Source organism: Nannospalax galili, unplaced genomic scaffold (genome assembly GCF_000622305.1).
Source record: "Nannospalax galili isolate Female #2095 unplaced genomic scaffold, S.galili_v1.0 scaffold77, whole genome shotgun sequence".
NCBI lineage: Eukaryota > Metazoa > Chordata > Mammalia > Rodentia > Spalacidae > Nannospalax > Nannospalax galili.
In genome coordinates this window covers 1,490,384-1,516,615 of record NW_008341457.1, presented here as the reverse complement: position 1 = coordinate 1,516,615, position 26,232 = coordinate 1,490,384, and the positions used below count along the sequence as shown (strand labels likewise).

At 51.0% G+C, this 26,232-nt stretch overlaps 2 protein-coding genes across 2 annotated transcripts; both read right to left on the bottom strand.

The window, feature by feature from the left end:
- Positions 1-1,840: 1,840 nt before the first annotated feature.
- On the bottom strand, positions 1,841-15,227 carry Plin3 (perilipin 3). The gene is made up of 8 exons (XM_008836969.3): positions 15,130-15,227; positions 12,117-12,196; positions 11,431-11,629; positions 11,188-11,270; positions 8,938-9,190; positions 4,866-5,065; positions 3,728-3,853; positions 1,841-2,633 (listed from the first exon to the last, which is right to left on the bottom strand). The coding sequence occupies exons 2-8, from the start codon at positions 12,180-12,182 to the stop codon at positions 2,292-2,294; spliced, it is 1,269 nt and encodes a 422-aa protein (XP_008835191.1). The 5' UTR covers positions 12,183-12,196; positions 15,130-15,227; the 3' UTR covers positions 1,841-2,291.
- A 3,834-nt stretch (positions 15,228-19,061) lies between these two features.
- On the bottom strand, positions 19,062-24,499 carry Arrdc5 (arrestin domain containing 5). The gene is made up of 3 exons (XM_008837245.3): positions 24,247-24,499; positions 22,863-23,068; positions 19,062-19,574 (listed from the first exon to the last, which is right to left on the bottom strand). The coding sequence occupies exons 1-3, from the start codon at positions 24,497-24,499 to the stop codon at positions 19,062-19,064; spliced, it is 972 nt and encodes a 323-aa protein (XP_008835467.1).
- Positions 24,500-26,232: the final 1,733 nt, after the last annotated feature.

The window sequence follows — 26,232 nt, the reverse complement described above, 5'->3', positions numbered from 1 at the left end:
TGGTCTACAGAGTGAGTTCCAGGCAGCTGGAGCTACAGGGAGACCCTGTCTCAAAAAAACCAAAAAAAAAAAAAAAAATTAAAAAAATATTGAGTTTTTTTGCATGTTTGATATTTTGATAAAGGTTATGTAGATCAGGCTGGCCTGGAACTTGCAGCTATCCTGTATAAACCTCTAGAACGGTCGAATTATAGTTATGATGGACTCAGCCTAGCTCATTTTAAAACAGGAAACTAAAAATGTGAAATGAGAAAAGAGAAGCGGTTCATAGTGGATAGGGATGCGGAACTGGGTGAATAGGTGGGTGAGGGAGGGGGACAATGTATGACCATTACTGCCTTCCCTGTTTACAACTGAACTCGGGGACTTTGCCTATGCTAGAGAATCACTCACCATGGAGCCACACCCCACCCCTCACTGGGAGACTCTAGGCTGTCACCCTGTCCCTGAGCCACACCCATGGCTCCTCACTGGGGGATCCTAGGCTGTCACTCCACCCCTGAGCCATGTCCCTGACCCCTCACTGGGGGATTCTAGACAGGTGTGCCTGAGTTAGGTCATTGAGTACGGTGTCTCCAAGTTCACAGCCTGTCGGGAGCACCGATCACAATGACTTTTGTATGTTTTCCTTTGGTTGGTAGCTGTCTCTGTGCATATGCTTGTACATCTGTGTGGACGTCAGAGACTGTTACTTGGTGACTCTCCACCTTTTTTTTTGTTTTTGTTTTTTTGGGTTTTTTTTTGGTCTTTTTGAGACAGGGTCTCCCTGTAGCCCCAGCTGTCCTGGAAGTCACTATGTAGACCAGGCTGGCCTCAAACTCAGAGATCTGCACAGCCTGTCGGGAGCACCGATCACAATGACTTTTGTATGTTTTCCTTTGGTTGGTAGCTGTCTCTGTGCATATGCTTGTACATCTGTGTGGACGTCAGAGACTGTTACTTGGTGACTCTCCACCTTTTTTTTTGTTTTTGTTTTTTTGGGTTTTTTTTTGGTCTTTTTGAGACAGGGTCTCCCTGTAGCCCCAGCTGTCCTGGAAGTCACTATGTAGACCAGGCTGGCCTCAAACTCACAGAGATCTGCCTGCCTCTGCCTCCCAAGTGCTGGGATTAAAGGCGTGCGCCACCACGCCTGGCTTATTTTTGTTTTTTAAAAACATATTTTTATGTGTATAAATATTTTTATTTTATGCGTATAAGCCTACATGTATGTAAGTGCAGACCTGTCATGCAATGCCTACGGTCAGAAGAGGGTGTCGGATCCCCTGGAACTGGAGATACAGATGGTTGTTAGCCACAGTGTGGGTAGGTACCCACCAAACCCAGGTCCTCTGCAAGAGCAGCCAGTGCGCTTAACTGCTGAGCCAGCTCTCCAGTTCCCCTCTTTTTTTTGATGCAGGGTCTTGTGCAGCTAAGATTGGCCTCCCTACATAGCCCATGAACTCCTGATCCTCCTGCCTCTACTTCCTGAGTGCTGGGATGACAGGTATGCCCACCTTGCAAGCCCCCTCTGTTACCAGACTCAGGACTTTGAGCCTGGAAAGTTGGCCCGAGTCACGCCCTCCTGAAGCAACAAAGTCCCTTTTGCCTAGTGAACTGACATCACTTAAAGTCCAAGGGGGCCTAACAGGGACATACATGGGGGTCCTTTTCCTCAGACCACACTAACCCTTACTTCTCTCCGCAAGCAATGCACAGCGCAGAAGAAGCAGGCAGCTGGGGAGTCCCTGCCACCCCCAGCCCCAGCACATGGGGTGGGAAGATCGGGACCCTCGAGAGCAAAACAAGAAAGGGAAGAACCCAAGAACCCCAGCCGCTGAGAAAAAAAAATACAGACTGACCATACTTTCCCACATGTTAAATTTATTAAGGCAATATTAACTACAGGGTGTTTGAGAAAGCTGGCACTTCTGACAGCCCATTTCTCATCCGAAACAAATTTCACAAATTTCAGATCTCAAGTCGCCACCTTGCGCCCACTACTTCAGGCCATGATGTAGGAAAGGAGATGGAATATTACTATACCCTGATCTATTTTGAGCTGAGGCTGGCTTTGAAGTCTTGATCATCCCACTTCTGCTGGGATGATGGGTGTGTGTGATCACAACTGATTACCTTAATTTCTTTTTAAGAAATATTTTTTGGAGAACATTCTAGAATTTTTTTTCTTTTTTCTTTTTTTACTTCAAAGGACTGATGGGAAACTGTTTCCTTCAGACTGAGGGAGGGTGAGGAGCTGCTCAGTTTAGATCATTAGGAAAAGGGGGTTCCAAGCAGCTGCCTATGAGCCAACCCTACTGTTTCTGTTCCGGGACCTTCTCAGTGATTCCAGGGGCAAAGGGTCCCACCAGCCACATGACTGGTGTGTTCTGTACCACGTATTCCACCGTAGAGTCGAGGGCTTCCCGGGCCTGAGCCAGGCGCTCTCGGCTCTGGGCCAGCACACCGGCTGAAAGGTCCTGGAAGGAGTGGATGCCGGAGAAGGTGGCGTGCAGCTCACTGACATGACCCCGGGCCTGCTGCACCTGCTCCCTCACATGGCTGGGCAGGCCTTGGATGCTGGCCCCCAGGGCCGTGCATGCATTCTGCAGCTGCTGGGCTGTGTCCCTGAAGATGCTGAGAACCCGAGACTCCATCTATGAGGAGGGAGAGACAGGGCTGGGTCAGGCCCACCCGAGGGACAGGGACCTTGACCAGGGTCCATCCCGGGGCAGAAAGGAATTCTGAGCCTTGCATTTAGAACTAGGAGCAAGGCACCTGTCACTTGTTTTAAAAGCAAGGTCTTTCAAATAGTAAGAGACATGGACTCACAAAAGATGGTTAGCACCTGACGTCACCGGGAAGCAAAACTCAGAACGCTACGATAGGCACAGGAAAGAAGAGGGGACATAAGCTGGCAAGAAACAACACCGGACAAAAGATGAGACCACGCCGGGCGTGCTGGCGTGCGCCTTTAATCCCAGCCCTCGGGAGGCACAGGCAAGATGGAGGCCACCCTGGTTCACATTGTGACTTCCAGGTGGGCTGTGACTAGAGAGACCCAGTTAAAACACAGCCAAAAAAAAAAGACCATAAGGGCTGGGGAAGGTTCAGGGCCCGAGGACCTGATTTTAATCCCAAGGACTGACACGTAGTGGAAGGTGAGAACTGACTCCTGCAAGTTGTCCTCTGACCTCCACACACGTGCTGACTGCTGCTGTCCTCTGACCTCCACACGCGTGCTGACTGCTGCTGTCCTCTGACCTCCACACGCGTGCTGACTGCTGCTGTCCTCTGACCTCCACACGCGTGCTGACTGCTGCTGTCCTCTGACCTCCACACACATGTGCTGACACACACACAAAATAAGTAACAAGAGGGCAGGAATGGTTCTCAAGCCTATGACCCCCAACACTCGGGAGGCAGGTGGGTCTCTGTGAGATCAAGGCCAGCCTGGTCTATAGAGTGAGTTGCAGGCTACTCAGGGCTATATAGTGAGACTCTGTCTCAAAACAGTAATAATAAAAACAATGATAATAATAATAATAGTAAATTAGGAAGCAAAGCCCAAACAGAACAGGGGTTCAGAACTCCATGAAGCATGGTTCTATCCGCAGCTCTGGGGCACAAGCAGCCCTTCTGACAACTTGAGGCTCAGGTACAGGAATCACTATAGACAGACCTTGTCCCCAGCACAGAATGTAGAGAACAACATGGGGACCCCACAGCCCCACATGACCCCCATGGGTACCTCAGGCCTGGCTGGATCCTTTTCAGCATCCTGGGGTGTCTTCTGGCTCCAGGTGAGCCACATCTGATGGATTTTCCCCTGACCCTCACCCAGTGTTTGATTCACACCCTGCTTCACGGATTCCATCTGCAGGAAACACATTGGGGGCAGGGGGAGGTGCTGCGTCATACTCAGATCAGCCCGGGAGAGTGGGTTCCAGACAGGGGACAGTGGGAGAAGGGATGCTGTTCAGGCCAGACCTGGTAACTATGGCAACAGATGCCATCTCTGCAGGGTTTGGTTTGAACATTAACTCACTATCTTTGCCTGTGGTCAGTGGCAGCTAAAAAGTTGCCTTGGGGCCAGGAGTGGTGGCACATGCCTTTAATCCCAGCACTTGGGAGGCAGAGGCAGGTAATCTCTGTGAGTTCGAGGCCAGCCTGGTCTACATAGTACCAGGCCAACTGGGGCTACAGGGAGACCCTGTTTCAAAAAGACCCCCCCCCCGAAAAAAGTTGCCTTGTTCTCCACAGTCTACTTTTCCCTCCCCTGGCAGTGGGCCTGGTCACATGACTGCCTTTGGCCAATGGCATATGATAAATGGCTGAAAAAAAAATACATGCAGTGAAGTATTACTCAACCATGAAAAGCAGTTAGTCTAATATGAGCTCCACTGTGGGGGAGTAGAAGACCCTTGACACGGTGCCCACTGACTTGAGCCAGAAACAGAAGGACAAACTCCCAGGAGGTCCTTAGAGTCATCAAAGCCACAGAGATAGGAAATGTGATGGTGGGTGTTAGGGAGTGGGGAGCAGATGGAGTCAGTCAAGGTAGAATGGGAACTGAGCTTCAGTGTAGGGAATGTTCCAGAAATGAATGGTGGGGACAGTCTAGATGATGTCCCCAAATTCTTATATCAAAGTCCTGCTGCCTCTGTTTGAACCTGCACATCAGCCTCCCAGACTGTGGGAAATGAATGTTTCTGGTTCAGTTGTCTGTGTTGTGCTCTTTGTTCCACAGCCTGAACTGACTGATACACAATGCAGAATGGAGCGAGCCCAGGGGATCTGCCTAGGGCTCTTACTGCAGGGTGAGCACAGCTCATGGAGAGCAGATGCTGGAGGGAGTCCACCAGCCCTACCCTCACCCCTGGGCTTACCAGACTCAGCCCATGGACAAGCTGCTGCAGCGCCTCCTGTGCCCCCTGCCGTGTTCTGCGCAGCTTCCCAAGGGAGTGCTGGTAGGCGTGGTGGCGCAGCCTCTCAGACAGCGAGCCCAGGCGCACAAAGTAGCTCTGCTCCCGTCTCTGCTGCTGCACGGAGGCCATGTCAGAGCCCTCGGGTGATATAGCAATGTGGGCTGTGGGGACAGAGGGAGAGGGTTCTCATGAGTCAGGGTTCAGGAGTACCCTGACCAGTGCATGCCCCAGTGTGGTCTGAAGGGAAACTGAGGCAGGAGGGTTGCAAAGCTATGGTGAACTGGGCTACAAGAGACCTTGTCTCAAAGTAAAAAGCAGAAAGAGGGCCGGGGGCAGCCAGTGAGAGGGCTCAGCGGTTGAAGGGGGTTGCTGCCAAGCCTGACAACCTGAGTTCAATCCCTACAACCCACATAAAATGCTGTGCAGGAAAGTCAGTTGTGGTGTTCACCACTCAGGAGGTAGAGGCAGGAGGACCAGGAGTTCAGGGTCATCCTTGACTATATGGTGAGTTGCGGGTCAGCTTGGCCTACATTTGACCTTGCCTCTTAAAAAGAAAAAGGCTAAGCTGGGCGTGGTGGCACAGGCCTTTAATTCCAGCACTCAGGAGGCAGAGGCAGGTAGATATCTGTGAGTTCAAGTTCAGCCTGGTTTACACAGTGAATTCCAGGCCAGCTGGGGCTACGGTGAGACCCTGTCTCAAAAAGCAAGTAGCTCAGCAAGTGAAGGGGACTGCAGCCAAGCCGGACAACATGAGTTTGATCCTGGTTCCCGTGGTAGGAGAGAACCGACTCCTGAAAGTTGTTCTTTGACAATAATAAATAAAATATAATGTATTTAAAAAATAACAAAGGCCAGGTGTGATGGTGCGCTCCTTTAACCCTAGCACTTGGGAGGCAGAGGTAGGAGGATCTCTGTGAAATCTACCCAGGACTGGTATGCATAGTGAGTTCCAGCCCAGCCTCGGCTACAGGGAGGTAGGTCCTTTCTGAAAAATAAAACAACAAGAAAAGAACTACAGCAAACAAATAAAAACCAGGCAGAGATTAGCTGAGGAAGATACTGAGCCTGACCTGGGGCATCCCTGCGAATGCGCTCACACATGAAGTAGGAGCAAGCGGCAACCAGAACAGAATCCGCACCAGTTTCTTCCCAATTGTCCCCTAAGGTGTATTTTTAATAACAGGAAAGCAGCCACAGCACTCCTCCCTGGCCCTCCGCAGACACAGCTGCTGGGCCGCCCTGGGACATGAAGGAGGCTTTGTGCTTAAGGGAAGGTGGGTTGCCACAGGGAAGGGCGGGGCCTGGCAACCTACAAAGGCAAAAAGCTGGCTCAAGTGAAGATGACTCTATAAAAGTCTTGTGTTGCTCAGGCTAGCCTTAAACTATGTAGCCCAGGATGACCCTGATCTCCCGATCCTCCTGCCTCTGCCTCCCAAGTGCTGGGGTGACAGGTGTACACCACTACACCTGATTGGTGTAGGGGACGGACCAGAGCTTTTTTTTTAAAATTTTATTTATTATTTTTATTTTATGTCTATGCGTGTATTGCCTGCATGTAGGTAAGTGCACCCGTGTTGTGCAATGCCCACAGAGGTCGGAAGAGGCTGTCAGATCCCCTGGGACTGGAGTTACCGACAGTTGTTAGCTGCCATGTGGATACTGGGTTTTGAACCTGGGTCTTCTCCAACAATAACCAGTGTTCTTAACCACTGAATCCCAGCCCCGGACCCAGGGTGCTAGGTGAATGCTCTACTAACTGAGCTACAAATACTCTACCAATTGAGTTACCAGCACTCTACCAACTATGCTGTAACTTACCAAGATATAAGCACTCTACCAACTGAGCTGCAAGCACTCTACCAACTGAGCTGCAAGCACTCTGCCAACTGAGCTGCAAGCACTCTACCAAATGAGCTACAAGCACTCTACAAACAGCTGCAGCCTCAGCTTGAAGATGATTCTCATATGTCTTATTTTGTTTTTTGAGATGAGGTCTCCCTGTAGCCCCAGCTGGCCTGGAACTCGCTATATAGACCAGGCTGGCCTGAATCTCACAGAGATCCACCTGCCTCTGCCTCCTGAGTGCTGGGTTGAAGGAGTGTGCCACCACTCCCCGCTGGTTCTTGTGTTTTGAGAGAGGGTCTTGCTGTTGATCCCAGACCAGTTTGACCTTCCTGCCTCAGCCTCTTGAGCACTGGGGTGATGGATGTGGGCCACTATTTCAAAGTTCTAACACCTCCTCTCTCTGTAGTGCCCTACCTGGTGTCACCCACAGGCCACCCTGGATCCCTTAGGGACTTTTCTTGAGGCAGATGAGTTCAAAGGACTGTGGAGGGACACCCCCCCCCACCCCAGCCACTCCTTCCTATTTATTCAGAACAGAATGCACCCATGTAGCCAAGTTTAAGGCCTTCTTTCCCCTGACCCTGTGTCCCCTCCCACCTCCTGGGCTAAAGTCTCCTGCCGTGTGGGGAAGCTGGAGTGCAGCTGGGTTTCTCCTCTTGAGTGTTGGCTGTGGCCACTGGGGCTCAAAGGAGGAAAAAGACGCCACCCAAAAGTCACAGACCTTCAGAGGCAGGAACCGTGGAGAAGGAGGAACCAAGAACTCAGGGGAAGCCGGGTGTGGCAGAGCAGTGCTCGGAGGTAGGATTGCCAGGAGTTCCAGGTCAGCCTGAGCTGTATGGTGAGATTGTCCCCAAACAAAAATAAATAAGGGCTGGGGCTGGAGAGCTGGCTTGTTGTTTACAAGCACTGGCTGTTCTTACACAGGGTTCCCAGCACCTACACAGTGGCTAACAACCATTTATAACTCCAGTTCCAGGGGACTGACTGTCTCTTCTGGGCTCCTGGGCATTGTCTGCATGTGGAGTGATGCACTTACATACATGCAGGTAAACATTCATACACATAGGATAAAAATCAATCAATCAAAGGTTTTTTTTTTTTTTGGTCTTTTTGAGACAGGGTCTCCCTGTAGCCCCAGCTGGCCTGGATTCGCTATGTAGACCAGGCTGGCCTCGAACTCACAGAGATCCACCTGCCTCTGAGTGCTGGGATTAAAGGCGTGCGCCACCATGCCTGGCCAATCAAAGCATTTTTAAAAAATATTTTATGTGTATGAGTCTATTGCCTGCATGTATGAAAGTGTATTGCCTGCATGTATGAAAGTGTATTGCCTGCATGTATGTAAGTATGTTAGTGCTGAGCCATCTCTCCAGACCCTCAAAACATTTTTTTTTTTAATAAGGGAAGGGATGGGGGGTTCCAGAGGAATCTGAAGCCCTCTTCTGACCTCTGCGGCATTGCATGACAAGAGTGCACTCACACACATGCAGGCAATACACTCATACACATAAAATAAAAGTAATTAAAATTTTTTAAAAAAGAAAAAAAAGGTGGGCGTGGTGGCGCACGCCTGTTGTCCCAGCACTCAGGAGGGGGAGGCAGAGGCTGTGAGTTCAAGGCCAACCTGGTCTACATAGTGAGTTCCAGGACAGCTGGGGCTACAGGGAGACCCTGTCTCAAAAAGACCAAAATAATAAATAAATAAATAAATAAATAAATAAATAAATAAATAATAATAAAAATGAAATAAGTGGGCTGGGCTCAGTGGGTTGACACTGGCTTAGCCCACATGGCCCTGGGCTCACCCCCAGCACCACATAAACCAGGCATGGTGGTGCATGCCTGTCATCCCAGCACGCAGGAGGCCGAGGCAGGAGGATCAGCCCTGGGCCAGCAAGAGGACTAAGGAGGTAAAGGGGATTGCTGCCAAGTCTGAAGACCTCCATTTGATCCTCAGGACCCACATGGTGGCAGGAGAGAAATGACAGGCTGGGCAGGACCTCCGGGGCTGTATAGAAGACTTGGGCTTTGACAGGACAGAGGTGGGAGCCTTGGAGGGCTGTGGGCAGAGGGAGCTGCCTGGTACTCACAGGTACCCCCTGGTGGCTGATGCAGGGAGGACAACTGTGTCCTCTGAGGCAGGAGACTGAGGGGAGAAGGATACCCCAAGAAGGCGAAAGACACTCACCCAGCTCCGCGTCCGTCATGGGCAGGTGGTTATCGGCCCAGGCCTCCGATTTCCCCAGGACCGTGTCCACCCCACTCATCACCATCTGTCCCATGCGGGAGCCCATAACCGACTGGACTCCACTGGTCACTGCTGACTTGGTTACGTCCACGGCCTCTGTCATCCGGGTGGCCACTGTGTCCTTTGCGTTGGACACCATTTCTCGGGCCCCAGACACTTTGGATGACACCAGTTCCTTTGTATCTGCCAGGACCTGCCCAACAGGACAACATGAGCATTCCCATCTTCCCTCCGTGCCCAGGTCCCCCAAATGCCAAGGACGCTAGAGAGGGGCGACTCATGCCCTTGTGTGGTTAGATGTCAAAGTCTACTGCTGACTACTAGGTTCAAATCCCTGCCTCCAGAGAGCCAGGCTGTGTGACTGCAGGCAACATACCAAGTCTCTCTGATCCTCTGGTGTTTCAAGATATTCCTGGCTGAAGTGTGTCCTCTCCAGTTAGTTCATTAATTAATTTTTTTATATTAATTTTTATTTTATGTATATGCATGTATTGCCTGCATGTAGGTAAGTGCACCCGTGTCATGTAATGCCCTCAGAGGACAGAAGAGGGCTTCGGATTCCCCTGGAACCAGAGTTAAGGACAATTCGTAGCCCCCAGGTGAGTGCTGGGAATTGAACCCGGGTCCTCTACAAGAGCAGTCAGTGCTCTTAACCACTGAGCCATCTCTCCAGCCCCAACATTAATTAATTTTTATTTTATGTGTATGAGTGTTATGCCTGCATGTATGTAGGTGTACCTACGTTGTGCAATGTCTGTGAAGGACAGAATATAGCATTGGATTCCCTGGAATTGGAGTTACAGACAATTGTTAACCACCATGTGGGTCCTGGGAACCAAACCTGGGTCCTCTGCAAGAGCATCTAGGGCTCCTAACCACTGACCCAGCTCTCCAGCCCCTTTTTTTATTTAAGACAGGGTTTCACCCAGCACTTGGGAAGCAGAGGCAGGTGGATCTTTGTGAGACCCTGTCTCAAAAAAAAAAGACAGGGTTTCTCTGTAGTCCCAGCTGGCCTGGAACTCCCTATGTAAACCAGACTGGCCTTGAACTCAGAGATCTGCCTGCCTCTGCCTCCCAAGTGGTGGGATTAAAGGTGCGCCACCAACTCATGGCTAGTTTATTTGTTTCCTTTTGCATTTATTATTTGTGTGTGTGTGCGAGCGCGCGCGCGCGCGCGCGCGCGCGTGCGTGCGTGTGTGTGTGTGTGTGTGTGTGTGTGTGTGTGCCGTGCAGGTCAGAGGATAGCTTGCAGCAGTTGGTTCTTGCGTTCTGTAGGTCCCAGGGATTGAACTCAGGTCATCAGATTTGGCTGCAGGCTCCTTCACCTGCTGAGACATTTTGCCAACTCTATGTCTTTACTTTTGAGACAGGATTTCATGTATGCCAGGCTGGTCCTTAACTCACAATGTGAGGTCTTCATGACAGCCCTGGTTCAAATGCAATAGTGTCTGCACCCTAGCTTGTGAAACTCAGAGGGCTGCCCCTTTCCTGAGGGATAAACAGCTTCAGGAGTTTAGAAAGTGAGAGTCAGCTAGGCCTCCTGGAGGCAAAGCTCAGAGGCATTAAGCAGGCTCAGGTGAAAAAAATGTGGCGAACTTGACCTGAACTCGTCCTTCTAAGGAAGGAGTGCTGGCCTCAGGACACTCCGGGCTCTTTGTGTCACTGGAAAAGTGCTCAGCTTAAGATAGGGTGGCCAGCTTCCTGGATCCCCAGAGATGCCTCCTCTCAACCAGTGTCTGTGGGGCTGTGCAGGAAGGGGAGGTGCTCAATCCTGCTCTGTGGTCCCCTGACTGAAGCCACCTTTGGGAACATAAGAGGGAACCCAGGCCAACAACTTGAGAATTAGGGGTATCATTTCACAAATCTGCAATACAGCGCTTGTTGCAGAGATGCTAGAGAGGCTCAGACATAGACTGATAGGCTAGACTCTCCCAGCGAGGGGCTGTGACATGGCCTACTGTGTCCTACGTAAATCATGTGGTGCATGAGGGCCAGAGCAGATGATGGGGTGGTGGCTCTTACTCCAGTCTGGTGGTATTCAGAGGGGTTCTAGCCAGATGTGTCTGACTTTGAAGATGTCCTTGCCCAGTGGGGTGGGGCAGGGAAGAGGCATTACACACTTGCAGGATAAGCTGGGAAGGACACACCTCACAGTCAGGTGGGTCCCCCATCAGGTGACCTTGAGGTTACCTTCTCCGTGGGCTGTTGTAGGATGGGCAGATTTTCTTGCAGCTTGTCCAGTCCCCGGTGGGCGTACTCACTGGCTGATACAACTGGGGCACCAAACAGAACATAAGGCACCATTAGTTACTGTCCCTCAGGGACTTGGGGATAGGTACCCAGGGCTGGTTTCAAGGACCAAGCCCAGAAGTTGCAGTTCCCCTAGAGATGGTTGTGACAGCCATGCTCCACTCTCTGGGGTCCTCAACTCACTCTGGGGCTCCAGCTTGGACAAGATGGGCTGTGCCCCGCTAACGGCCGCTGCTGTCAGGGTCTTGACACCTTTCTCAGCCACATCACAGACAGTCTTCACGTGTGGGTGGTTCTCCTTGGTGGATGCATAGGCTGAGGACACCAGCTCACATGTGGAGCCGATAAGAGGCAGGTTGGCCACTCGGTCCACCACGCTGGGCTGTGGGGGAGTTTCAAGAAACTCAGGTGAGCCCAAGCTGGTGGTGCACTTTTAATCCCAGCACTCGGGCACCAGTTCAAGGCCAGCCTGGTCTACATAGTGAGCTCCAGGCCAGCTGTCTCAAAAAGACCAAAAAAAAAAAAAAAAAAAAAACCCAGAAAGAAACTCGGGTGCGCTGGGGAAGATGGTAGGGAACCAGTCTGAATCTTGGGGTGCCCTGTGAGCCCATCTCATCCTCAGCAATCCTGCTTGGTATTAGCAATTGGGCAAGGAGGGAGCGTCAAGGTTTTGTCATGTGATGGGGTGGACCCCCCCAGAATGTGTCAGGCCGTAAACAGGACAGGGAACCCCATTCTCGTCAGAGCACTCTCCTAGCAGGACTGATGCCCTGGGATCATCCCAGCACCACATAAACCAGCTGGGGTGGCACACACCTGTCACCGCAAAGAAGCCACAGGCTCTGTTGGTCCCACCCGGGGCCCCTCACCTGTGGTGCTGGCATCTTACTGCTCACTGGGGTGTCGGCTGCAACTTCTGTCTTATTGTCAGACATCTTGGCTGCTAGTGCTGTGAGCACAAGGGACAGTCAGGGAAGCAGGGGACACAGGAAACAGTGGACCTCTGAACCCTCCTTCTCAAAGCCTTGTCCTGCTCACTAGAAGGCACAAGGGTCATTGGGAGCCCCATCATCAATTCAGAAGGTCAAAGGTGGGGCCTACGTCCTCCTTGGTGCCAGAGATCAAACCCAGGGCCTCCAGCATGCTCAGCATAACCTCTGCCTGAGCCACACCTCCAGCCCCTCACTGGGGACTCTAGGCTGTCACTCTACCCTGAGCCACGCCCCCAGCCCTCACTCATAGGGGAAAGCACCTAGATGTCCCACAGATGTGGCTTCATTAAGATACACAAGTATAACTTTCATGGCCAATATGTTTACAGGCACAAGTTATCAAATGCTGCCAAAGATTTTGCGAGCAGGCTGGCCTTGAACTCACAGAGATCTGCCTGGCTCTGCCTCCCAAGTGCTGGGACCAAAGGCATGTGTTACCATGCCTGGCAGAGTTTGCTTGTTTTTTAAACAGAAGTTTAGAGACTGGGGAAACTTGACAGGCTAGGAAGAGATTTGCTGAAGAGGATCAGGTAGCTGGGAACTGAGGTAGAAGAGAGGGGCTTGAACTTTAGGCCAGGTAGGTAATGTTATCTGGCCAATAAACAACAGTTAAAAAGCTAGAAACCTGGTTCAATGGGTAGAGTGCTCATCTAGCAATCATGAGGCCCTAGGTCCATCTCCAGCACCCCAAAACCAGATGTGGTGGTGCACCATCAGTCATCTCAGCACTCAGGTGGTGGAAGCTGGGGATCGGGAGGTGGAGCAGGGGTCGGGAGTTCAAGGTCATCCTCAGCTACAAAGCAAATTTGAGTCCAGCCTGGGTTACATGTCTTAAAAAAACCAAAGTTATGTTCTTGAACCAATGAGAGACCGAATCAGGGTGAAGCCAGGTGTCTGGGGTTTGTGTTCTAAGGAACAAGGCCAGTTAGTTGGCTACCTGGCTCTGTTCAGTGTCTCAAGAATGAGGCTAAAGTTTCCTTAGGAAATGGCATGACTAAGCCGAACCTATCAATTCCAGCACACCAGACCTGTTCTGTTCTTTTTATTTATTTACTTTCTAATTATTTTGCAATGCACGGCCTTTGAACATGAGAGCCATGCACTTACCACTAAGCTGCACCCCCAGATCCTCTTTTTTTCTGTTTTTTACATCTTTATTTATTTATAGTATTGTGTGTATGTGGCAGTCAGAGGACAGCTTGCAGAGTTGGGTCTCTCCTTCCAGCATATGGGTGCCAAGGCCCTATTTATGGATTGATTGATTGATTGATTGATTAATTGATTGCTGTTTATTATTTTTTTGAGACAGGTCTCCCTGTAGCCCCAGCTGGCCTGGAACGTACTATGTAGCCCAGGTTGACCTTCATCTCACAGACATCGTCCTTCCTCTGCCTCCCAAGTGCTAGGATTAAAGGTGTGGGTCACTAGCCTTCTGTACCCCAGTTTCCACTCTGTAACAAAGGTCTCAGGTGATGGCCACACCCCAGACCTGTGATGATCATCTAAACCCCATGACTGTCACCTGCCCTTCTAGGTAGAGCCCAGCCCGATCTCCTGGACTCAGCAGCTTTGTCCTGTCCCCTCTTTGAGTCCGATAAGGCAGGGTCCACTTAGGACAGAAGTGAGTGCCTCTCAAGTACTGGGCCGGTGACCTGTCACAGCTGGCTTCAGATGGGACAGGGACAGCTGGCTGCAACTCTACCATCCAGCACAAGGCTACTTTCTCATTGGAGAAACTGAGGCAGGCTCCCAGACCACAGCATCCAGCTGTGGAAGACAGTATTTCATTTAATCCCAGCACTTGGGAGGCAGAGGCAGACAGACTTCTGTGGGACTGAAGCCATCTTAGGCTACATAGTGAGTTCCAGGCCAGCTGAGGCTACAGGGAGATCCTGTCAGGAAGGAAGGAAGGAAGGAAGGAAGGAAGGAAGGAAGGAAGGAAGGAAGGAAGGAAGGAAGGAAGGAAAAGAAAGAAAGAAAGAAAGAAAGAAAGAAAGAAAGAAAGAAAGAAAGAAAGAAAGAAAGAAAGAAAGACAGCGTTTCATCCAGGGACACACCTGTCATCCCAGCACTGGGGAGGTAGAGTCAGCAGGAGCACAATTCAGGGTCATCCTTGGCTACGTAGTGAGATCAAGGCTAGCCTGGGCTACCAATGAAAGCAGAGTGGGGCTCAGTGGGTAGAGCCCTGGCCTAGCACAACGCCCTGGGTTCATCCCCAGCACCTCAAAAATCAGGTGTCATCCCAGCACTCGGAGGATCAGGAGTTCAGGGTCATCCCTGGCTACACAGCAAGCTCCTCTCCAAAACCAAACAACAGAACAGTGGCTGAATTTGAGATATTCCAGCAGAGGGAAGTACCAGGCCCAGCTGGGGACAGGAGCCCAGGCCACACCTCCCCTGGAACAGGCCTGGCTTTATGCAAGATCTCCCCCCTAAACAGCACACACACCCCAGGGTCGAAGCCAGTGCGCTGCTGGCAAAACTATGCTCAAAGGGAGGCTGGGCTTGGTTCCCCCTAGGCACCGCGACTCAGTAACCCCGGGGAGGCGGGTGGAGCTCCCAGGCCAGGAGCATATCTGGGACGTGCCCTAGTGCAGCTCCAAGTTTGGGGACCTTGGGCGGGGCCCGGCCGGTAGAACCCACCTCCCTGGGCACCCCGGGTGCTTTCTCCACTTCCAAAGTCCCTGGGGTGGCGACGGGAAAAGCTGGAAGGCCGGAGCCACTTGCGAAAGTCAGAAGCACTTGCGAAAGTCAGAGGCACTTGCTAAAAGTGGGATTTCCCACCGGCAGGAAGCTGAGGACCCCCTGAGCACCCCTTAGCAAGGCCTCTTCGAGTCTCCCTCCCCTCAGGGGCGCCCCAAGATCGATCAGAGACCCCTCAGCTTCTCACCAGAGTCCTAGGAACGTCCGGCGCTCGGAAACCTGGACTGGCTGGGATCAGCCCGGGGTTGGGCGGGGAGGCCTTGTGGCTCCTGTGGGAGGGCGTGGTCGTGGAGTGACGGGACAGAGAGCCAATCAGAGATCCCCGTGGTATGGCCCCGCCCACTATCCACCCCTCTAAGGAGACCTTCAGGAGGTGGTGACTCACAAAGGGACCTAGTCCCAGAACCTGAAGGACGGAGCGACTTTGTCACGTCCCTCCCTGAGGGAGCCCCCAAGTCGACTCTCTTCACCGTCCTACGGCTTTGAGGCCGTTCTGTCACCCCATTACCCCGTTTTACAGATGAGAGAGTAGAGGCCCAGAGACGAACAGCCAGGAGCACCACAGGACTCAGCTCCCGGTTCTCCAATTCCTGGATCAACCCGTTCCTGAAACTGCCTTGCTTGGATTTTTTTTTTTTTTCCAGTTCCTAAATATTTTTTCCCCTCTTGGTATTAAATCTATATTTTAGTCCCAGATGGTCGGAGAGACTAAGAAGGAGGCTGACGTCTTTGGCGCTCCCGCTCCGTGGCTCCTAACCCTGCATTCGTTACTGTGTTTGTGCCAACGTAGGAAGTGGCTGCAGCGGAGGATCGGTCCTTACTGAGAGCCAATGCCAAGTCTTTCCTGAACATCTGGCCCAAGATCTCTTTCTCTAGGATGCCCTCAAACTCACTATGTAGCCAAGGAAGACCTTGAATTCCTCATCCTCCCACCTCTACCCCAGACAGATGCCAACTGAAAAATGCCCATTTCGTTGGGAAGGAGCCAGGGAAGGAGACGGCACGCTGCCACCAGGTGGTGCCCTGTTCCCAGACAGCATCCCACTTGCTCAGTGCCTCCTTCCTCTGACCCTCTTCCCTCTGTGCAACCCCCTGTCCAGCCCTACTGACCTCCAGCCAGTGGTCCACAGGCTGTGCGTGCAGGCATTCAGCAACTTTAAGATACTGTATGCCAAGCTCCTGCAGGGCAGCCCTAGGGACCCAGTGTAGACCCCTCAGCCGTCACAGCACTCCAAGGCCTGTTGGGAGACACACTGAGAATGGTAGAGGCTCTTTAAGACTGGAGATGTTGAAAGAACTTTAAATTGTTTTTTATATTGTACTGGGTGTGGTGGTGCACACTAGTTTAATCCCAGCATCCCAGCACTCACTTAGGAGGCAGAGGCAGGCAGATCACTGGGAGACTGAGGCCAGCCTGGGCTACATAGAGAGTTCCTGGCCCGATGGAGCTACGAGGACATCCTGTCTCAAAAAAAAAAAAAAACCCAAAAAACATTTATATTAGATTTATTTATGTATTGTGTATATGTGTGGGCACATGTGTACCACAGCATGTGTGTGGAGACAGAGGACAACGTGTGGGAGTCAATTCTCCACTTCCACCATGTGGGTCCCAAGGATTGAACTCAGGTTGTTAGACTTGGCAGCAAGCTCCTTAACCTGCTGAGCCCTCTCGCTGGCCCCCAACAAACTTCTATTTTATCTCGCTGACCCAGGCCATCCCCCTGCCTAGGCTCCCAGTGTTGGAATGAAAGGCACAAGCCATTGCTGCTGGCTTCTTCTGATTTTAAGAGAAATTAAGGAGTTGGGGTTGTAGCTGAGGGGGCAGAGTGATTGCCTAGCATTCGCCAAACCCTGGCTTCACCCCAGCATCACATAAACTGGGTGGTGGTACACACCTGTCATCCCAGCGCTCAGAAGGTAGAAGCAGGAGGATCAGGAATTCAGGGTCTTCCTCAGCTACACAGGGAGTTTGAAACCAGCCTGGGCTACTTGGGCCCCTCTCTCAAAAAATGAAGAAGAAAAAACGCTTTCGTAAGAACTAGACCTTTCTGTCCGAAGTGTCTCAGTTCTGACATAAGCACGTCCCCACTTTGTTGAGGGACAAATCAAGAGTCATAAAATCCTTCATTTAGCTACAAGTCCTGAGTTTCACCCAGCACTTTGGTGACTAGCCCCTGTGCACATGACATTGCCCTGTGTGTGGCTTTAGGAATGCACAGCCCAGGATTTTGTCCCCAGGAACCTAGCTGCAGGACACTGCGGGGCCTTTTTAACATGCAGGCCCAACTGTCCCCACCCTCCTGGACCTCTTGGCGCCAGCTGCTTGCTGGTCTCCCCTTCTGATCTGTGGTGGTGACAGGCTTGGGGGAGGGATGTGGCTCTGAGGCCTGTGGGCAGCTGGGTTGGGCTGGTGGAGTCTCGCAGATTCAGCATGTCCCCTGGGCTCCGGTCTACGTCCCCAGCATCCCGGTCAATTGCAAGGTGTATCTCAGGCCTCTTTGGCCACTCATTCTTGCAGGCAGACATGAAGCGAGCAGGCTTGGCATCTGACCCATGACACACTGGTCATGCCAGGTGGAGTCCAGAGACAGGAGACACACCAGGCCACCCACTTCTTCATCCCCTTGAAATAGTTAATCATAAACATGGGGTGTCACTTTGCTGTCCCTAATTGACAACAGGTGTGACCTCTCCCTAGCAGGCACTGGACGGCAGAGCTCAGCCTTAATAGCGGGGCTTGGGGTGTTAGGATTGCAAGGGACAACCCTGGTGGCCAGGCCTGGCCGTGTGTACACCCCCAGGATGGCAGCTGCCTAGCTCCCTCATGCCACGAGTCACGATCCACTTCTCCCCCTTGAGTTGGCAGAGACTGCAGCTGTGTAGGTGCTCAGGTTCCTGGGAGGGAGGCTATTTTGGGGTTAGGGGCCAAGGAAAACTGAGGGGCCCCTTCATGGTGGGGGGGCAGGAAGCATGGCAGCCCAGCTGCTGGCTCCCGTTGGCCCACCTGGCGTGCTGAGTCAGTCACCACACAGGAAACATCCCTAACGCTCGCCTGCATGGGTGACTGAGTCTAGTGTGTGGAGGGGGCAGGGGATGGACCCCTTCACCCCCTGTGGAAGCTGTAGAGCTGGATAGAATGTTCCAGAAGCCTTTATCTTGGGCACTGATGGTGGCTGTGAAATGATGTTGACTTGTGTTTTTTTGTTTTTTTTTTTTTTGTCTCTTTGAGACAGGGTCTCCCTGTAGCCCCAGCTGTCCTGGAACTCACTATGTAGACCAGGCTGGCCTTGAACTCACAGAGATCCGCCTGCCTCTGCCTCGGAGTGCTGGCATTAAAGGCATGCACCACCATGCCCAGCTGACTCGTTTTGTTTTTGAGGCAGGGTCTTAGGTAGCCCAGGCTACCCTCAAACACATTATGTAGCCCAGGATGCCCTCAGACTCCATTAGGTATCCAAAGTGGCCCTCAGACTCACTGTGCAGCCTCACTGGATCAAACTATGTAGCCTAAATTGTCTTTACATTCACTGTGTAGCTAAAGATAACCTTGAATCCTGGGCTGGAGAGGTTGCTCAGGGGTTAAAAGCACTTGCTGTTCTTCCAGAGGACCTGGGTTCAATTCCCAGCACCCACAAGGCAGCCTGTCATCCTCTTCCACCTTCACTGTTACACACATACAGCATATATGCCAGCAAACAAAATACTTGTACAAAAAAAAAATTAAAGAACAGCTGGGTGTGGTGTCGCACGCCTGCAGTACCAGCACTTGGGAGGCAGAGGCAGGTGGATCTCTGTGAGTTCAAGGCCAGCCTGGTCTACATAGTGAGTTCCAGGACAGCTGGGGCTACAGGGAGACCCTGTCTCAAAAAGACCAAAAAAAAAAAAATTAAAGAACAAAATAACCTTGAATCCTGATCGTCCTGCCTCACTGCTTCCCAAGGGCTGGGGTGAGAGACATGCCACCCCCGGGTCTGGTTTATGGCGTTTGGGGGATAAACCCAGGGTCTCATGCATGCTGGTCCAGATAGCTACCACTGAGTCCCCACCCCAGTGGACAAACAGTCACCTAGACTTAGAATAAGCTTCTAATATTTAAAATTTGGGCACTCAAATCATTTAATCCTCACTGCGGAGTTCATCTCCCTGGGGGAAGCTGTCCAGCCCCCCGGCCCCATTGCTGGTGATGATGATAGGGACCCGGGCTTTGACAGTAGACAGGGACCAGGGTAGGTGGATGGTGACTGCCAGCTCATAGCTGGTGCTCATGATCTCGTTCTCCTGGGAGCTGTTGCTCACTGACAGCACCAGCGGTAAGTTGAAGGCGCTGACCACCTTTGTGCTGCTGAAGGCGGCGATGTGGGCACTGGCCACCTGTCGCAGCAGCTCACTGCTGTCCGCCCTCCAGCGATGCTCGGCGTTGGGGGTGAAGCCCTCGTACTGCACATGGGAGTAGAGGGCGAGGACCACTGTCTTGATGTGCTTGCCGGTGTGGTTTTGGATCTCTGACGTGAGTGTCACTTTCTCGCCTGGCACGAACGTATTCTTGTCCATCTGTACCTGTAAGCTCACCCAGCCCTCACTGCAGCAGTTGTACGTCACCTTCTTCTCTACCTTCACCAACAGTGGGTTCTGCAAGAGTCAAGGTGACCTGGTGAGCACTTCAGAGCACCCTGAGAGTACCCACCAGGCGGCCTGAGTCATCTCCAAAATAGCCCAGGAGCACTAAACTAGGTAGCTCCGGCTGTCCTGAGGTTCACCACATAGCCCAGGTTGCCCTCACTATGTAGTCCAGGCTATCCTCAGACTCACTAGGTAGCCCAACTGCCCTCAGATTCACTGTGCAGTCCAGGCTGTCCTCAAACTCACTTTGTACCCCGAGCTGAGCCAGGTTGTGGGGCTCCAGGGGGGTCTGAAGGGATGTAGAACTCAGACTTGAGTCTCTGGCACCTGGGATCTTGGAGCTTTTGGGAGGCTGAGGCAAGAAGGCAGAGAGTTCAGGACTAGCCTGGACCACAGAATGGGTTTGAGGTGAGCCTGGGCTACAAAGTGAATTAAAGGGCAGTTTGGAATACAGAGTGAAACTCTGTTTCAAAAGACAAAATACTGGCTGCATGTGGTGGTGCATGTCTTTGAACCCAGCACTCTAGAGCGAGAGGCAGGAAGATCTCTGAGCTCAAGGCCCACATGGGCTACACAGTCAAACCCACTCTTAAAACAAACATCAAAAAAGCCAGAGGCTGGAGCAAGGACTCAGCGGTTAAGAGCACTTACATACATGCACATACATATAAATAAAAATAAATTTAAAGCCGGGCATGGTGGCGCACACCTGTAGTCCCAGCGCTTGGGAGGCAGAGGCAGGTGGATCTCTGTGAGTTCAAGGCCAGCCTGGTCTACATAGTGAGTTCCAGGACAGCTGGGGCTACAGGGAGACCCTGTCTCAAAAAGACAAAAAAAAAAATTAAAAAAGACAGCTGGGGCTGGGCTCAATGGGTAGAGTTCTGTGGCTCAGTGGGCAGAGCTTGCCTGCCTTGTATAAGGCCCTGGGTTGATCCTTAGTCCCCCATCAATCAGAAGTGGTGGGGCATGCCTCTCAACCCAGTGCTGGGAATTTATTATTCTATTATTTTCTATTATTATTATCATCACCATCAACACAGGGGCTCACTATGTAGCTGTGACTGGCCTGGAACTCACAGCCATCCTCCTGCCTCGGTCTCCCAAGTGCTGGGATGGTAGGTGTGTACTACCATGCCTAGTTCAGGCTTGCTTCTTGCTTAAATTGATTTTTGCAACTTTCTCATGGTTCATGACCCATGGTTTGAAAACTAGAACTCTTCGGAGGGGTCTCAGAGAGGGTTCAGTGGGTCAAGGGGCTTGCTAATCCCCAGGACACTCATGGTACAAGGAGAGATCCGACTCCCGATGTTCTCTGAGCTCTTGCTACGGTGCCCCTACCCCATGAAATAAAGGAATGTAAAAAGAAAAAGGAAAATACACCAGAATCTAGTCTTTCTTCTCTTAGGGATGTCTAGCCGACCCTTGACCCTTCTGACGTCATCTTCTGCCCTCTCCCTCTGACCCCGCCTCTCTGCAGCCTCCCTCCAGAGCTCCTGGTCTAAAGCAGAGAGACCCCTTCTCAGTCTGTCCTGTGTATTCAAAATTTCAAGGTGCATATGACCCCTGCAGTGCTGAGCAACACACTGTTTCAACCCAGGACAAAGCTGGGGTCCTACCCTTCTGTTCTTGCCCTTCCTTCCCCACTCCACTCACTTGGCACCTCCTAGTACTCCCAAACTTACCAGACTGTTGTGCCCCTGGGCCTTTGCACAGACTTCTCCATGGGCCATCTTTAGTTCTCAGAGAGGCCCTAGAGAGGGACCATGGCCTGCCTAAAGTCACCTAAGGGCAAAGTGACCAGGCCCTGAGCTGGTCTGCTGATACTAATTGTAGTTGAGTTCTCCAACTGTCTACCCTTCCAGGGCACTTGGTGGGACAACAGATTTTTTTGCTACACAGATGACAATACCTCCTGCTTCAGGAACTGTGACCCACACCCTATCCAGGTCTGAACTTGCAAGAAGTCCTCTCTCTGTCTCTCTCTGTCTCTGTCTGACTCTGTCTCTGTGTCTCTCTGTCTCTGTCTCTGTCTCTCTCAGCAAATGTTCTGCCACTTGACCCACGGCTGCACTCCTAGGCCTGCTCCCTGAGCGAGCCCACAGGCCACTTCTCTCTATTCACTTTCGCTTACATTTTTTGATGTATTTGTTTTACGTGTATGAGTGTATCGCCTGCATGTATGTGAGTGCATCTGTGTTGTGCAGTGCTCTCAGAGGAGGGAGGAAGCCATCTGATCCCCTGGAATTGGAGTTAAAGATGGTTGTTAGCCACCGTGTGGGTACTGGGAACTGAACCCAGGTCCTCTGCAAGAGCAGCCAGTGTGTGTGTGTGTGTGTATATATAAGACCAGGCTGGCTTTGAACTCACAGAGATCCACCTGCCTCTGCCTCCCAAGTCCTGGGATTAAAGGCGTGCGCCACCACGCCCGGCTATTTTTTAATTTATTATTTTAATTTTATGTGTATGAGTGTATTGCCTGCATGTATGTGTGTGCACCTGTTTTATGCAATGCTGAGGAGGTCAGAAGAGGGCTTTGGAGTCCCCTGGAACTGGAGTTAACGATGGTTCATAGCTGCCATTGGGTGCTGGGAATCGAACCTGAGTCCTCTGCTAGAGCAGTCAGTGCTCTTAACGCTGAGCCAGCCTCCAGCTCCTCATCATCTGTTTCTCAGATGCAAAGTGCAGAGTGGCGGGTGCACCATGTGGCAGGAGCTGGATTTGAACTCAGCCCTCCGAGCCCAAGGCCAGGCCTTTCCAGCTTTGTCATCTGTAATGTTTCTAATGGCCCCAGAGTGACAATGTAACTGCCCTTGGTTAGTGTCATTCCAAATCTGCCCTCCCTGACTTTCCCTCAGGGAAGGGTACACAGGGCCCATCTCCACCTTCTTAGGGCTCAAAGGCTCCACAAGGCAAAGCCACCAAGTATTCAGGCCTCTGTGTGACTCAAAAGTTCTCAATGGTGTCCCCCAGGCCCTGAGTCACCAAAGGATCTTCTGTGGACAGTGGGGAAGGACTGGGCTGTTCCCTGTGGGGTGTCCTCAGCCCTGCAGGGTGCCTTGGCACATATGTGGAGGTCAGAGTACAACTTGCAGGTGTCAGTGCTCTCCTTCGATTCTTGGGAATTGAACTCAGATTCTCAGGCTTGGTGGCAAGCTCCCTCATCCACTGAGCCCTCTTGTTGACCCCAAGTCACCTTTGGTGAAATAGTCCAGGAGTCTGCAGATGCTGCCAGGCTGCCCCACCTCCCAGTTCCTGCATCTGTAGTCCCACCTTCCTGCTCCCCTTCTCCGTGGGTACCTGTTTTAGGTTCCGCTGGTGAAATTCGGAAATCCCTTGGACCATCAGGTACTGCCTCTTCTTAGCCAAGATGTTTTCTCGGCCCATGCACAGGGCCTGCAAGAAGTAGGAAACATGGCCAATCTTGCTGGTGAAGGTGGACGGGAGCCTGGGAGGTAAGTTGAAATGGAAGTCAAAGGTGTGGCTGCCTGCGCTTAACCAATTATCTGTAAGTAAAACACACCGAGGCATCTCGTGAGAACCTTCCAGACAATTTTCCCTCCTGTAGATCTACTGAACGGGATCTAACCATTGAGCAACAGCTCCCGTATTTGTTGACTGACTGACAGCAGGGCCCTCTCACCCTGACTTTATTTTTGTGAATTTGGTTTTTCTTTTCTTTTTTAAAAAATTTTATTAATTATATTTTATTTATTTATTTATTTATTTATTTATTTATTTATTTATTTAATGTGTGTGTATACTTGTCACGGAGAGCACATTGAGGTCAGAGGACAACTTGTGGGAGTTGGTTCTCTTTTTCTACCATGTGGGACTTAGGGATCGAACTCAGGTCATCAGGCTTGGCTGCAAGCCCCTTTATCCACTGAACCATCTTGCCTACCTTCTCAAGCAATTTCCAAAACATCAAAAACATTATCTGTTTTAATTATTGCTGCATTATCATCAGTTAGCACATACTTGGAAAAGTTGGCACTCAATAAATGTTAAGTAGCTGAATGAGCTCACTGTATGAGTCTCCTGATCCTCATTTTTTTTTTTTTTTTTCCCAAGACAGGTCTCCTGTAGCCCAGGTCAGGCTTTAAACCTACTATGTAGCTGAGAATGATCCTGAACTCCTGATTCTCCTGTGTCTACTTCCCAATCAAGATCAGGTTCCTTGGCTATGTATTGAATTCAAGGCCAGCCTGGGCTGCATGAGACCTGTCTCCAAAAGCAATAAAACCCATCCCCTAAACTCAGAAAACCTGCAAACATTCACAACAACCCAACAACACAGTCTGGGAAGGATGTGGCGCTCAGGGTCCCCAATGTCAGAGGTGGCTGATGGGACTGAGGGCCACTCTCCCCTCCTAGGTCTCCCTGAGTCTCCATACCAGAGCGATTTCCACGTCAAATGACACTTGTGGGCGTGTGGGACTAAGTCCAGTGTTTCCCAAAGGCTCTCTGCTTGTTCGTTTGAATGCCTGAGCTCCCATTGGAGCCTGCATCTTCATGTTTTCATATTGGTCATTGCTCATCATGGCTTCCCTCTGCACAGCCCTGATACCCAAGAGAGTTTGTTGATCTAGTACTAGATGGGGTTTGTTGACTATCGGATGTGTTTACCTGCCCACCCCGGGGTGCTGTCCTGGCTGCAGTAGGATGCCAGCCTTGTTCTTACCCAGCACTGCGAATGTCTTCGTCTTATGCACATAATCTGCCTTGTTATTACAGATAACATCTTGGCTATAATCTCGGGTCTCCCCGACTTCTTCATTCCACTCAACGTAACCATGACCGACCAGCTCTACTTTCACGATGGGGTCTATCAGGGTGCTGTTGAGGGTGAGAACCACCTGCCCATCTATGTTTGAGCCGGCCAGGTAGACTTCATCTTTGGGTAGCACTAATTCTATAGACTTGACCACAGACATGGGAGGTTGGGCAGCTGGAGACACATGCTTTCCCTCCCCCGAGAGCCACCGAGATGGGACACCTGCTCCTGGTGCCTGGGCTGCGGTGACTTCCCCTCTCTGTGACATCACTCCGCCCAGAGTTCCAGGAAAGGAGACAGGGTCTCAGGTATTCCAGGCTGGCCTCAAATTCCCCATGTAGCCAAGGATAACACTGACCTCCTCCTGATCCCCCTGTCTCTGCTTCTGGAGGGCTGGGGTGACAGGCCAGTGTCACCATGCCTGGCCCTGATTGGTATAATCCTTGAAATAACAGAAAATGAGTCTTCCCAACCAGGCCTATCAGCCATCCTAGGTAATCAGAGTGAGAATTGGTCTCAAAATAAAAAGGAAAGCAGGTTAGTGGGGCACACCTGTCGTCCCAGCACTTGGGAGAGACTGAGGCAGGAGGATTGATGAGAGTTTGGGGCGACCTTGGGCTATTGCATTGTGTGCATTTCAGGCTATGGAGTGAGAGCTTGTCTCAAAAAAAACAAAAAACAAAAAACAAAAAAAGCATAGCTGGAGAGCAGGCTCAGCGGTTAAGGCCCAGGTTCGGTTCCCAGCACCTACTGGCAGCTAACAACCTCCTCTAACTCCATTTCCAGGGGATCTGATGCACTCTTCTGACCTCTTTGGGTATTGCACACATGGTGCACTTACAAACACGCAGGCAATACACTCATACACATAAAAAATAATAAAAAGATAAAAATCAAAGTAAAAAGAGTGGGGATATAGCTGAGCGGTGATCACTTGCTCCACCCCAACAGAGTGCGCTCTCTCTCTCTCTCTCTCCCCCCCCCCGCCGCCATATAAAACCAGCACATGAAGACATTGTCAAACGTGTGTTGATAATCCTCATTCCCTTGTGTTCAATCTGAACCACTGCACCGCCGTGAAGCACCATCTTGCTCCATGGCTGATGTTTCCATGTAAGCTGTGGTTTCCCAGCTGGACAGAAGTCCTTCTAGGGTGCAACTGGGTGTCAATGAACTCTGTGCACAACTAAAAGTCTGTCGGACCCAGGATCTGACTCAAAGGTTGTGGTATACCAATAAAGGTTTGTTGAACGACTTAAAGACCTTCAAGAACAGGTTTTGCTAAAGGAGAACAGAGGCCCTCTGTTTTTTTAAAAAATATTTTATTTATTATTTTTATGTGTATTGTATTGCCTGCATGTAGGTAAGTGCACCCATGTCATGCAATGCCCACGGAGGCCAGAAGAGGTTGTTGGATCCCCTGGAACTGGAGTTATGGACAGTTGTTAGCTGCTATGTGGGTGCTGGGATTCAAACCTGGGTCTTCTGCAAGAACAGCCAGAATTCTTAACCGCTGAGCCATTTCTCTAGCCCTTTGTTTTCCAAAGCCCTTTGTCTGAGACCAAAGCCTGTGCTAGATCGTCCTCGAGCTTCACAGCACATTCTCTAAGCATTGTCTTTGAGCTGTCTTGTTTTTCCTTTTCTGATAGCTTTGGCTGAGTGACATATGTTGCCTTGCTATTTAATTTAAATAAAAAAATATCCAATTTTATTATTGATTGTGTGTATGTGGGGTGTGTGTGCCTGTGACCCTGTGGTGTGTGTGTAGGTCAGAATTCATGGAAGTCGGTTTTTTTTTTTTTTTTTTTTTTTTTTGAGAGACTGTTATAATCTTTGGCTCCAAGTTGTCCTGGAACTCACTATGTAGACCAGGCTGGTCTTGAACTCACAGAG